The sequence below is a fragment of the Pseudopodoces humilis genome, chromosome 7, assembly GCF_049639895.1.
Source record: "Pseudopodoces humilis isolate 2021_Gansu_Grassland_sample_001 chromosome 7, ASM4963989v1, whole genome shotgun sequence".
Classification (NCBI taxonomy): Eukaryota; Metazoa; Chordata; class Aves; order Passeriformes; family Paridae; genus Pseudopodoces; species Pseudopodoces humilis.
Window position 1 is genome coordinate 54,589,139 of NC_142206.1, and position 13,688 is coordinate 54,602,826.

Sequence of the window (13,688 nt, forward strand, 5' to 3'; positions counted from 1 at the left end):
AGGTGCTGCAGATGTGTGCTGTGGTGTCTCATCACTTGCAAAATGACTCTACCCACTTTGATAGATCCATCTGAAGATATTTTCACTTTTTCTCTCTGCAAGAAGTGTTTATGAGCATAACATGTATAAAGGTCATAACAAATAAGTACCAAGTGGATCATAATGCAACTATATCTGTTTTTTTCACCTGCCAGGGCTTCAGCTGTTGGATGTTTTAGACAAGCTAAGGTAAGAATCTCTAATAATTTTTTTTTTTAAAATGAGATTTACAGTGAAGTAGCTGTGGAAACTTCATAGTTATCCAACCTTCTGTTGTGTGAAGTGCAGTGTTCCTGAGTGGAGTGGACCATGCTTGTATGTACCCATTCCATGAGAGCTAGAGGCATTTGGCCAGTGTGAAGATGCTCTTGCCAGCCACAGTGTCATGGGGACAGCTGTTGGCACAGATGGCATGCACAGAGGCTCTGGGTACAGATGGAGTAGCAATGTCCTCACTGAGGATGTTTCAGACTGAATCTGAAGCAATGCTGTGGGCTCACTGAGCAGCTCACTGTATTCAAAATCACTTCACTGCTGCTGTTGGTCCCAGAAGCATCCAGCTAAAACAATTTCCTAATGCATATCTGAATGTAATTTAAAAATTATGTTCTATCAGAAACATCTGTGATAAATTCTAGAATGCAGTTTATGTGAGTTGTAATTATCCGTGTAACTGGAATTGCTCCATCCAACACTAAAATATAATTTTTATAATAATATTATATAAGTATTATATTAATTTTTTTTATAATTAATAATTTTATAATAATAAAAATTAGGGAGGAGAAGTTGTTTTAATAGAGCAGCAACTGTAAAATTCTAACACTGAGTGGTGTTGAGAGTGCTGAAAAAGTCAGCTTTAGAGTGTCTGTGTTTTTATAAATCCAGTTTTGAGTAACAGAGAAGGAGGTTTTTCAAATAGAAACATCTCTGGAATATTCTCAATTAGTCTTGACTTTAAGAAAATAAAGGTGGCAGCCTGGTTTCAAAAAGGTCAGAATGCCACTCTGTTCTTACAGCTCCAAGGAGAATTCCATAGCGAGCCTGTACTGGGCCAGGTTATGCCATGAGAAGTCCCATTCCAGTACATTCAGTTCAAGAAAGGATGCACTGATGGCATCTCATCCTTTATAAATAAGGGTTTATAAATAAGAATTGGGTCCTTTCAACACCAACTGGCTGAGTCTGAGAGGCAAAGAGATAAAAGCCATTTAACAAAAACAATAATCTAATTAGAATATAATAAAAATTATATATAACAATATATATAATAATATATAATAATAATAATAGACATTAATATATATAATGTAATATATAATTATATATATATATATAATTATATAACTATAATAATAAAAAATTAGAGAAAGGCTCTCCAATGAAAATGAATGCTGTAATATTGCAGAGACATCGAGGAGGAGGATCTGCTTATCCAGTGTGACACATTTGAGGAGTTCAAAATAGAGGATGATGAGGAATTATTAAGGATATGCGATGGGATAAACATGAATGATCATCATGAGGTTTTTTCATCTCTCTTCAATAAAGTAAGTTGCCCCTCGCATGTGGTGCAAGGTCACACAATGGCAAAGTTAATCCACTTTGCTGGGAGCCAGCCTTGCTGTGACAGAAGCTGCTCTCTTCCAGGTGAGCCGCTCCCCAGTCTCTGTCCAGCTGCTGTCCATCCTTCAGAGCCTGCTGCACTTGGAGCCCTCTCATCACTCCAGCCTCCTGCTGTGGGAGTCCCTGGATGCCGTAGTGAACAGAGCGCTTTTACTCGCCAATGACAGTAAGAATGACATCCAGCCTTGCGCACTCCTCTTGTTTTCCCTTGTCCCATAAAAGTTTTTCCCCAGTGTGCAGGAAATAATCTGTGGGACTTGGTGACAGCTGAACAGAGGCTGGGACAAAGCTATACCTTCTGTATAAGGTCAAGTGAAGATTCATCCATGTGCGTGGCCACGTTTAGCAGTGGTCTTGGAATTCCACGTCTTTTTTTAATGGTTAATCCCTGAGCTTTGGCTCATGGGATTCAGTGGGAATCTGTCCTCACTGGCATCTTGCCACTGGTGCTGGCCTGTCTTGCTGGCAGGAGTGCTCAAAAGTGTTTGTGGGCTGGGCACATGGGAAGAAAATTGCTTAGAAGCCAAAAGTGTAGTTGTGTAAAGTGACACCAGGAAATGGGCTCTCCCTGGCTCCAGATCTGCTGCTTGGTGAAGGTTGAATAGTGTGAACCAGCCTGTGGGCCTCGTTCCCCTCCCTGACCCTGACTCATTTCTCTAGTCCAAGGGAACACAGTTGAAGAAGTCATTGAGAGGCTGCTATCTATCAAAAAACATCCAAACAAGCAAAAGCGAGCTGAGAACCGCCTGTCTGGGAGCGCAGCTGGAGGCGTCCAGGGTGAACCAGAACCATGTGCACGTGCAGCTCGGTGTCCAGTGGGATCATCAAACCCCACCAGAGCACCAGGGACATCCTCAGGGCCACTGGCCAGCGAAAAGATGATCTCATCCTGCCAGTTCACAGCCTGCTGTGCTCTGCCAGAGAAATCTAACCCTCCCTCCAACACTGCTCCCAACCCAGCACCTCCAGCCCCACCCGCTCTACCCTCTGGCACAGCAGCCATGAACCCCACATCCCCCATGACAAATACACCTCCAGCCCCTCCACTCCCTGCCATCCCTCCTCCTCCACCCCCATTGCCTGGCATGGGGGGTATTCCCCCTCCTCCTCCCCCTCCACCCCCATTGCCAGGCATGGTGAGCATCCCTCCCCCTCCACCCCCATTGCCAGGCATGGTGAGCATCCCTCCCCCTCCACCCCCATTGCCTGGCATGGTGAGCATCCCTCCTCCTCCACCCCCATTGCCTGGCATGGTGAGCATCCCTCCCCCTCCACCCCCATTGCCAGGCATGGGTGGCATCCCTCCTCCTCCACCCCCATTGCCAGGCATGGGTGGCATCCCTCCTCCTCCACCCCTCCTTCCTGGCATGACAGGAGATCACATAGAGGCCGTGGTGGCCTCCCAGTACAGCTGCCCCCTGGGCATGGGCAGGCCTCCCCACAAGACAGTGAAGACACCAACGCTGAGGATGAAGAAGCTGAACTGGCAGAAGCTGCCCTCCAACGTGGTGAGAGGTGGGTGCTGCTGGCATATGGTCACTGCTGCTTTAGGGGTGCTTTACACGGCTTCCCAGGAGAAGAAATACTATCTTAAAAATCACCAGATGTGGTTGACTCTGTTTAGATAGAGAACTTCCCTGTTTTCCTTTACTTTTGACCTACATACCTGATATAAAATATGAAACTACTAATGTAATAGTAACTATTCCAGCTGAATTAGTACTTCGGAACAGCTTGTTTATAACTAAAATACTTTGAACTTAAGAGAAAGGGATGGGAATATTTTCCAAATTCAGTATGATGTGCCTTAGATCAGGCTCTGAGTTCCCCAAACTTTTATTACCCAGCTCATCTGTGCTTGTATCTAGGTATATTAAAGTCATGAGTAAGAGTGCATGTGAGGATCACATCACATATCTGTTGACTTTTGGGTTACATTTCCCTCTGCTAGTGGATTCAAAGTGGAGCATGAAATGTGAGAAGAAGATGGGACAAGCTGTGTCAGCTTTGTCCTAGACAAGTAAGGCATCCACTGCATGGAAGTAGGCAGAGGTGAAATCTAAATAAAGCATGTCTTCAATCACAAGAGCAGTAAAATGCTGGGATTATTTCAGTAGAGGTTTCTACAGGCATGTTAGGGTGATGATTTTTTTTAAGATATAAGAAATTGCAGTAGAAATTAATTCAAGCAGTCCTGTAGCCAGCATTATACAAGGAGACTTGAGTATAAAATGAAAAATGGGGAAGGACACAGTCAGAAGAACGGAAGAATGGAGAAATACCCAGTCCCTCCATTAGGTTGCAAGGAAGCAAAAATAATGTCAGGTGACTAGAAACAAAATGTCTGAAGTCCTTGTCTTGCAGATCCAGTTGCCCACCATGGAGGAAAACACAGTTTTACAGGGAGGGATGGGGCTGTACAGCCTGTGTGTGCCCAGTGCTGCCTCCCCTCAGCAGGTTTAATTGCCCTTCAGGCCCTTTGGATCCCACATGTGGCACTTGCCCCTCCTCAATAATGACCATTTATCCAGAAGAGACTAATAAGTCTCTTCTTCATTCACGTTCTGAAGTGTCCCTGCTAGCAGCTCACCTTGCCCCAGGTGCCAGGAGCTTTCAGCTGTCCCTGCAGCCGGTCTGGACACTTTGTCTTTCTTTCAGAGAGCCACTCAATGTGGGCTTCTGTGAGCAGCAGCAGTGAAGAAACGATAGAGCCCAACTACAGCAGCATCGAGCAGCTGTTCTGCTTCCCACAGCCAACCCCCAAGGAGAAGACAGCAGCACCAGTGAAGGCAGAGCCGAAGGAGGTGAGGAGGCCCCCCTCATTTTTTCGAATAACGATCCCTGCAGACAGCTCATCTAATATGAGATATCTTCTTTTTCTTTAATGAAGATCACATTTTTGGACTCCAAGAAAAGTCTCAATTTGAACATATTTTTGAAGCAATTTAAATGGTAAGATATGGCCAGTTTTCGTGACAGTTGACAAAACTTTGAGCAGGTTTTGCAGTATCTGGAAGGTCCTCACGAAATCTGTTCTAGCCAATGTGCTTTGGTGGTCCATGCTACTAAATCATCTGAAAATTCCCCATTTTGTCCTACACTGTCTTTAAAATACTGAGTTCAGGGGTTTAATTATGTTTTTACGTACAACTTCCCCATATGTTGGCAAAAGAGTTACATCTCAATTTTACAGATGAAGCTGTGGCACAGACTCTTAGGGCGACATAGACTGTGAGACACACCTAGAGGTCAAATTCCTCCTCAAATCAGGGCCAATGGACAAATGAAGAGTTCAGTTTTCTTTTAAGATAAAAAAATGCTCAGAGACAGGATCTCAGTTGCAGGATTCATCTCTGGCCTTGAGTCATTTGATCAGGGCAAGCTAATTGTGGGGAGATACCTTTCCTTTTGGATTATTGTGACTCTACTAGGGAAAGCACAGAGTGCTTGCACAGATAAATCTCTTGGTAGTGTGTGATGGTTGAAAAGTGGTCTTTGGTTGATGGCTGGCTCTGCTCCTCCTCTCTGCAGCTCCAATGAAGAGGTGACTGCCATGATCCAGAATGGGGACCGGACCAAGTTTGATGTTGAGGTTCTGAAGCAGTTGCTGAAGCTGCTGCCTGAAAAGCATGAGGTCAGGAGGAAAACAGTACCCTTGGTTCACAGAGCTGAACACATAATGCAGCCCTGCAGTCTTGATTCTTTATTTCTCATTAGATAGAAAACCTGAAGGCTTTCAAAGAAGAGAAATCTAAACTAGCAAATGCAGATCAGTTCTATCTTCTTCTCCTTCAGATTCCCAGGTAAGGTTGTTATGAACTTCAGCCCAATCTGTTTCTTGATTTACCCTTGGGAAGTTTAAGTTTCTTTATAGGAGACTCACAGACCAACACTGATGGATATAACTAGTGTATTCTCCCTTCCCCCTTGGAGCTATCCCTTTCCCTGCTACCCTTGGCTGAAGGGCTCTTCCTGATCCAGCCACCTCTTCTCCCTCTGGAGCAGAAGAAGCTGTCCCAGACTCAGGGTTAGATCTGCCCAAGGAGGCTCCATAACTTAGTGAAAGGCAGTGCCAAATGCAGTGCCAAGGAGGGGAAACTCTTCTCTTTGCTGATCACAGTGCATCAGCAGAATCTACATCCCTGCTGATCCTCAGGGCAAGCAGTGGCCCCTCATCTCCCTCCACAGGACAGTGGTTTGGTGTGGTTGTGGTTGACAGCAGTGTTGTGGGGTGGCATGGGCTTGCTGGTGATGTGGGAAGGGGGCTGAGTTCCCAGTGCCTTTATGCTGTGAATCCATCTCCACCCTTAGCTACCAGCTGCGCATCGAGTGTATGCTGATCTGTGAAGAGACCACTGTCGTGCTCGACATGATTCAGCCCAAAGCTGAAGCCATCCGCAGAGCCTGTGAAGGTATAGATGACCTGAGCTTATTTCTGCATCTGATTTAAGACAGGAAATTTTAACCCCCACAAAACTCCCCTGGAGCTCTGCAGTATTACCACCCAAACCCCAAAGAACTCCTGTGTGGTAAATTCACTGGTTTGCTGCAAATTGGATGCAACTTTAGGTATCTCCACTGATGGTCAAAGCCCTTAACAGGACCAAAGATCATTTTCTCTCACCCCCATCCCTTTTTTCTGCAGCAGATCTATTCCTCTGAAACACTTTGAATGGTGAAGTGCTGGAAGTTCATCAGCCCTTTCAGAGGAGCTGAATTTAGACAGCAGAGATGGCCCCGCTGCAGCTGCTTCATCCATCCAACATTATTTCCCAAATTAAGAACTCCATACAGCAATTTTCTTTGTTGCCAGAAAAGCCTACCCCAAACCTCTCTCGAAAGTAGTGATGCTTTAGTATTTCCCTGCCTAGAAATGGAACCAGAAGAAAAAGGTTGTTATTTTGGGTTATAAATTGCTGATGCTCCAATATGGTGAGTACACAGAAAGTTTATGCAATAGATTCTGGCTTTCTGTGGCAGAAACCTTTGGTCCTACTCCTCTGAGAGTAATATGCTCTTCTTGGCACTGTCAAGTGTCACCTGTCCTACAGAGCCATCTCCCCCAACTCATGCTGGGGGTTTCTCCAGCTGGGATTACAGCTGTCTGCTGGGATAAATTGAAGTTTCCCCTGAAGCTCAGTTGTTCTTTTGGAGCTGTTCCTGCCTCAAATCTGAGTGCTTCAGAAAGCACAGCACTGCAGCACCCTGTGTAAGAGCAAGGACAGGGACTGTACTCTTCATGCCTGGTCGATAATCACCTCTGCCATGAGAGACCAGGAACAGGGTGAGCGTGTCTGGTTTTAGCAGCTGGCAGGTGATCATAGGGAAGTCACAGCACAGCTAAATAAAGTTGGCAAGGTTAAATTTGCAACCCAGTTACCCTTGCCTACACTGGGAAACTTGCAAGGAAGGCAGGGCCTTGATTGCTGTTAGCGGGGAGGGTCCAACTCCAGGTTATTTTCCATTAGGAAATGAGAGAACAGATATAAACAAAGAAACATGAGTCAACAAAGACTTTTACAACCCATGGAACTGAATCTACACAGAATCAGTTTCTCTGCCAGTTGGGCATTGGAGTGCAAAGCCAAAATAGCAAATTTGATTTAGTGGGATTCAGAATTCCAATTTCAATGCAGTTTAGGAAATGTTCTGGTGTAACAGAGGCTTTTGCTTCAAAGTCCCTTATGTTTTTCAGATCTTCTGACCAGTCATCGCCTGCCAGTCTTCTGTCAACTGATTCTCAAAGTTGGAAACTTCCTGAACTACGTAAGGACTTTTTTTGTCTTCTCCTCCCCCCATTACAGTCTGTGAATGGTCTCCTTTAGGGTTGTAATTTGGATGGACACAGGAATTAAATCTGCTTTCTTTCTCTCTTGTAGGGAAGTCACACAGGCGATGCCGATGGGTTTAAAATCAGCACTTTACTCAAACTAACAGAAACCAAAGCAAACCAAACCCGCATTACACTGCTCCATCATATTCTGGAGGTACCACTGCTAAGTCCTGCACAGTAGGGAAGAGGGAGGGTTTTATCACAGATGAAACATTTCTCCTGCTCTACTGTTGGCTAATGCCTCATACTCACATCCTCCCTGGCAAGCCCCAGAGCGTCACAAGTTAGGAGCATTTGAATCACTTTGGTGACTCTGGTGGAGTCTGCTTGTGGGCACTACTCCTTATTTTAAGACTTGCTCTGCTTCCCTCCAGTATCTTTTCCACGGTGTCTGCAACTTCCTTTCATATTTGTGCAATCTGCACATCAGCAGCTTCAAACCACAGAGCACAAAGCTGTCCTGGCTCATCATTCAGCCTTTCTGCCTTTCCGTGGACTTTCCCTTTTCCTCCAGACTATGCTCAGGCTTTTCATGCTTCTCTCCAAGCCCCCATGGCTTTCCTATTCCCTGCAATGCTGTTTTTATCTTTTTTCTCCATGCTCTGCTCTGCCACCTTCATTCATCAATGTCCCTTGGTTTCTCATTTATGCATGTTCAAACCCTGCTTTATCTGGCAGTAGCTTCAGCAAGGACAGCTGTGAAAGTAAAGAATGCAAATGAGATTCAAGGCCTTTTAGTATCCTTGTGGGACCATAGGAAGTGTCAGATTGCATCCAACCACAGTTCTGTCTCCCTCCATGCTCCAGAAGAGCTCTGCTTTGCTTTGAACTATGAGTGTTTCTCAGGGTTCAGCACTCTTCTATGTTTTTATAGCCAGGGGAAACGCCTTTCCTCTCTGAATGTACAAACTACAGACAGGAGGAGAGTATCAGAACACAGCACAGTCATCCTTTCTGGACACTTCTGTCCAGATTCCCCTCAGCTCCTGCCACATACCAAATAACACTTCTTTCTCTCTTCCTCTTCAGGAAGTAGAAAACAGCCACAAGGACCTACTGGAGCTGCCAAAGGATCTTGAATATGTTTCAAAAGCAGCAGGGTAAAATTGTGTGTCACTTCCTTTGAATTAAGAACAAAAATAAATCCCATGCACATCAACAATGTACCAGAAATTAGGACACACACAGCTGTTACAGAGATTAACAAGATGGCATCTTACATAGTTTTAACTGAAAGATTTGGTTGATGAATGCTGAAAGCCCTTTAATATATAATTCTACTACAGCTGGCAACACTTAGGACTGAAATTTGCAGAGCAGTCAGTTAAAACTGCCTCCCAGACCCTTCTGAAATGTGCACTGCCTCTGTAGTGGCAGGAGCTGGTCAAGGTCAGCTACCCAGAAGAATTTCTGAAGTACCTCCAGGCAGGGAAATTGAGCTAATGCTGAGCATGGCGGTGGAGAACAGCCTTTTGAATGGGTGGACTTTTTTTGACATTGATCTACTCAATACACAAAACTGTAGGTGGGCCTGGCAGCCTTTCCATAGGTATTGTGGAGGGAAGCTTTTTTCCGTGAGCTTGGACTGTATAGAGAGTTCAGAGCACAGGGCTCAGTTCAGCAAAGTGGTGGGAAGCAGAGGGGTGCCATCAGTTCAACTTGTCCACTCCTTGGTCAGCTCAAGATGCTGGAGTGTCAACTAATGGCAGGGCTCTGTGTGATTTCAGAATTAATCTTGATATTATACGCACGGAGTCCGGGACCAATTTAAAGAAGTTGCTGGAGCTTCAGCGGAAAGTCTTATCATCAAATGAGGATGTGAAACAACAATATGAGAAACCCATCCAGGTCAGTAACGGAGCTGCCTTACATCTCCCCCATTACACTGAGAGATGTGGTGCATGGTACATCTGCAGCTGAGGAGCCTCATGAGAGGGGAGAAAATATTGCCACAGGATATGCTCTCAGATTTGGAAATAGGCTGCAATGCCACACAACCCAAATGTGCATTTGCCAGCTGCACCCCAAACCTAGATACATTTGGTGAAGCCATTTCTTAGGGTGTGTGCCCTAACTGCTCTATCCATGCTTTTGTGTGACTCCTTACTTGAAGAGAAGATGGTCATGTTCTGTGTGGATCACCAGAGTGATCCCCTTTGCTTGGGATTAAGCTTTGCATGGAGCTTTCCATGTCTTGCTCAAGCCACCCCTGTAAACTGGCACAGCACAGTTCCCAAGAGTAAAGATCATCTGCAAATCTTAATTTCTTCCCACCTGTTTCCCAAAAGCTCTGTTGCAGTTAAAAGCCAGGACCCAGAGTCCTGCTCTAAGCTCTAATCCTTTCTCTGTGAGTGCACTTCACTCGTTGTCCTCTGGATGGTATTTTACTGTGTGCATTTGTGCATTTCAGGACAGCATCGATGCCTCCAGAAAGCTGGAAGAAGAATTTGAAACCGTTGAAAAGAAGAGAGAAGAACTTGCAAATTATCTCTGTGAAGACCCAAGCAAGTTGTCCTTAGAGGACATATTTAGCATCATGAAGACCTTCAGAGATCTCTTCATCCGAGCCCTGAAGGTTGGCATCTGCACACAGGATGCTCAGCATCCCCAGTGTGGTAGCTGCCTCCACTATGATGGACAGGGTGTGATGGGCACCCAAATCCAGGGGGGGACCTGGTTACAGCCTCCTCCCTTTGGCACTTGGCATTCCCCCCAGGGAAGCAGTGTCTGATCCCTCCTCCACTGCATCCTTATGCAGTTCTGGTGCTGCTGGGCCTGGCCCAAACACCAGGGATTTGTGATTTTGGTGAAGCTTTAACTGCAGAGTCACAAAGATGCTTTTGGGCCAAGTGTGCAAGTTTTAGAGAAAGGGGCTTACAAAACTTAACACTCTGCTCCAACCTGAGCAAACAGGCTCAGAAGGGGGATATGTAGTAAAAAAGCCACTTGTTTGGAAAAAAACTCTGGCTTCAGTATCTCCCACTTTTACCTCAGCTGGAGGTCAGGCAGGTGAGCACAGTGCAGGTAGCTATGTGAGGCATATCACCTCTGCCACATCCTACTGGGATGTGGCAGAGTCCTGGCCAAGTCAGCAGTCCCCTCTCACCATTTTGGTAAGACAGCCCTTATTCCCAATGCCCATTTTATTTATTGCACAGGTTGGGGCCAGAATTTTTTCTTCCTTCATCTATAGATCTGCTTTCTCTTCATCAGCTTCTCTAGCAAACATTTACCCAACCTTCTCATACCACTGTTACCTCACTGCAGGAAAACAAGGACAGAAAGGAGCAAGCTGCCAAAGCAGAGAAGAGGAAAAAACAGCTAGAAGAGGAAGAGGGGAAGAGACAGAAGGGAGAAAATGGAAAAGTCAGTGAGTATCTGAAATGGCTTCAAAAAATAGAGTTGGAGCCATAGGAGCTCTTTGATGGTCTTGCTTTAATGGAGCAGAAGTGGTAATTTATTTTGTAGGTTTCCAGGTGCTGGCTGACTAAAGGCTTTAGGTATCTTATAGCCATAGCTAAGAATTGACTTTCCACAGTTGCAGCTGGGCAGAGAAGTTAATTTTAGGTTTGCTGACTGAACAGCAAAGAACAAAACCACCACAAATTAAATATTTCAGTTAACTTTTTCAGTTTCTAAACATAACTTTTTAATTCCAAATCTAAAAAGAAACATTTGACTCATCCACCATCCAAGGTCCCTGTATACACTTGAATAGTCTCTCTTTACCACAGTTGTCCCAAAAATCTTTCATGTTACTTAAATATGCCTTCTTCTGGATGAAAGATTGAAAAATATAATTGGAAGAATCTGAGAGGTAAGAAAAATTAAAATTATTTTTCCTCCAAGAAAAAAAGGGAATAACAAACAGGGAATATTTCGAGGTCATGGCACAACCATGCAGAGCTGGTGCCACTGCTGCCAGGCTGTAGCACCAAGACTTGGGAACAAATCCCTTGTCTTCAGCCAGGATACGCTGCTGGGCTGCTCCCAGGCCTGTGGTAGGTGCCTTGCTCCTGCCCAGTGGTTGCTTTTACTGGGACAGCAGTAGCCACCTCCAGCAGTAGCATCACTGCAGTCTTCTCCTGCCCTGTCAGATTAACAGCCATGACTCTCTCCCCGCAGTCAAGAAGGGGTTGATGAAGCAGGAGGAGGTGTGTGTCATCGACGCCCTGCTCGCCGACATAAGGAAAGGGTTCACGCTGAGAAAGACAAAGAACAGACACGAGTCAGATGCAGCTCCTAAACCCTTGTCTGCAGAGAGCCTGGAGGAAAGCCATTCTGGTAAGGACACAGACCTGACTGTACCTGCAGCTATTCATTCCCATCTGCCTCTGAGCCTGAGCCAAGCATGCACCAGCAAGAAGCCTTTGTGTTTGCATTTGGGGCATTTTATTTAAGAAGGCTTTGCAGGCAGTGCCAAGGAGAAGAGGAACAGAGAGTCTTGAGCTGTTGCTACCCAGGTCTGTCACAAAATTAGCAGGAATTTGAAGCAGCATGGCCCTGCATCTGTGCTGATAAACCCTCTGAGATGCTTGACCCATGTGTCAGCCATGGCACCATCCTGTTGGGGCACTGCTGTTGTCTCCACACAAGTCCCCTCCAAGCTCTCAAGTCTCAGTAGCACAGCATGTTTCTGCCTCGGAGACTGCTGCATCCTGTCTCAGTCTACACTTTGGAGACTGAAGAAGCCTTTTAAAAAAGATAAGAAACCCTATTTGCAGAAATACCCAAGTCCTTTAGGTGCTTATGAGGAGACAGCCCATGAGTTTAGCTTTCATTTGGTCTCTTGACCCCAGTATCAGTGCAGTTTGGTAAGTCCAAGGACATTGGTCTATCTGTGGCACTGCTAGACCTGTTCTGCAAGGGCAAGTTAAGTCTGGCTAATGGGCAGCCTTAAAGTCCTCACACAGCCAAGCCAGCAGTCCAGCCTGGGCCAGGACCTTACAGTCAAGTTCTCTCTTCCTGACGTAGACTTTCAGGCTTCCTTGCAAGTCCTAGGCCTTCCATGGAAATCAGCCATTTTGCAGCAAAGACACATTAACACCTGCTGAAAACAAATCAGGGGCTTTGCTGAGCTGGAGCCTGGGAGTCCAGCTGGGGTGACCAAATGGGTATAAGAGGGGGAGGTACAGGTAAGATAAATTGGTGCTGCCTCTGCATAGCAGCTTTAGGGTCAGTGCTCCCTCCACAGGCAGCTACTAACCTGCAGACTCTGCAGGGTAGGTGCATCTTGGTTGGTTCCTGGTGAAACTGCAGCTGACTGTGTGTTTTCTGTTTAAAGGAAAGAGCATGAAGGATCCACAAGCAGCAGGGAAGCAGATTGATGACATGACTGAGCAAAACAAGGATGATCATCCCTCAGAAAGCCCTCCTGCCTCAGCCACTGCCCCAATGGAGACGGGTGGAGGTGTTACAAATGGTTCGGCTTCAGGCCAAGTATTACCTAAAAACAGTGCTGGAGGAAGTTTGCCGCAGGAGTCCCAGACCAAAAGCCCCTTAGTGAGCATGGTGGAAGCTGATGGAGCCAGTCAGACCATGCTGGGGCCTGGGATGGAGCAAGCAAACAACGTGGAAAGCCTCCAGCCCAGCACAAAGAGCGGCTCCTTTGCCTTCTCTGTGGCTGACATAGGCACAAGGATAAGCTTTGTAAGCAGCAGTTCAGCCTCTGCTCTGAGAGACCAGCTCAGCTGGACTGACGGGTCCACGTCAGGAGGCCAGGACAAGGAATGCCCAACTGGTGGCTCAGAGAGTGCTCAGTCTGCTCCCTGCAACGAGGCCCAGCAGGTGGAGTCAAAAGAAATGAGGAAGGAAAATGAAGACCCAGGTACAGACTCGCTGTTGGACACCTCTCAAGACAAGTCCTTCTCAGAGGAGCCAGCCACCGACTCCTCTTGTTCAGCAACACTTCCCCCAGAGCAAGCTCACACCGACAGGGAAAAGCAGAGGCCATCAGGGAAACGGAAGAAGAAGAAGAGGCACAGCAAAAGCTACTCAGGTAGCCTATTTTATAAATAGCCCTTGGGGACTGACTGAAATGTGGGAATCTTCCTGATACATTTGTATACAACTTTTTCTTTCCACTTCAGGGCCCAAAGCCCCCTGCCCCTAGAGCCACATCATTTTGTGCAGCTGTTATATTTTTTAAAACCCGAAAGAGCTTTAAAAAGAAAAACACAAGCATAGTTCA

General features: G+C 46.0%; 1 protein-coding gene across 10 annotated transcripts in view; it reads left to right on the forward strand.

Annotated features, from left to right (window-relative positions):
• Positions 1-13,688, forward strand: part of INF2 (inverted formin 2) — a 42,542-nt gene that overhangs the window by 22,014 nt on the left and 6,840 nt on the right. For all 10 annotated transcript variants that reach the window (XM_014249982.2, XM_088057718.1, XM_088057720.1 and 7 more), the window contains 17 exons: positions 195-228; positions 1,448-1,589; positions 1,690-1,831; positions 2,326-3,180; positions 4,324-4,469; positions 4,556-4,617; positions 5,197-5,299; positions 5,383-5,468; positions 5,977-6,077; positions 7,361-7,431; positions 7,545-7,652; positions 8,528-8,598; positions 9,226-9,346; positions 9,909-10,073; positions 10,766-10,868; positions 11,624-11,782; positions 12,783-13,496. In XM_014249982.2, the coding sequence (XP_014105457.2) occupies positions 195-228; positions 1,448-1,589; positions 1,690-1,831; positions 2,326-3,180; positions 4,324-4,469; positions 4,556-4,617; positions 5,197-5,299; positions 5,383-5,468; positions 5,977-6,077; positions 7,361-7,431; positions 7,545-7,652; positions 8,528-8,598; positions 9,226-9,346; positions 9,909-10,073; positions 10,766-10,868; positions 11,624-11,782; positions 12,783-13,496 (3,183 nt within the window). The remainder of the gene's footprint in view (positions 1-194; positions 229-1,447; positions 1,590-1,689; positions 1,832-2,325; positions 3,181-4,323; positions 4,470-4,555; positions 4,618-5,196; positions 5,300-5,382; positions 5,469-5,976; positions 6,078-7,360; positions 7,432-7,544; positions 7,653-8,527; positions 8,599-9,225; positions 9,347-9,908; positions 10,074-10,765; positions 10,869-11,623; positions 11,783-12,782; positions 13,497-13,688) is intronic.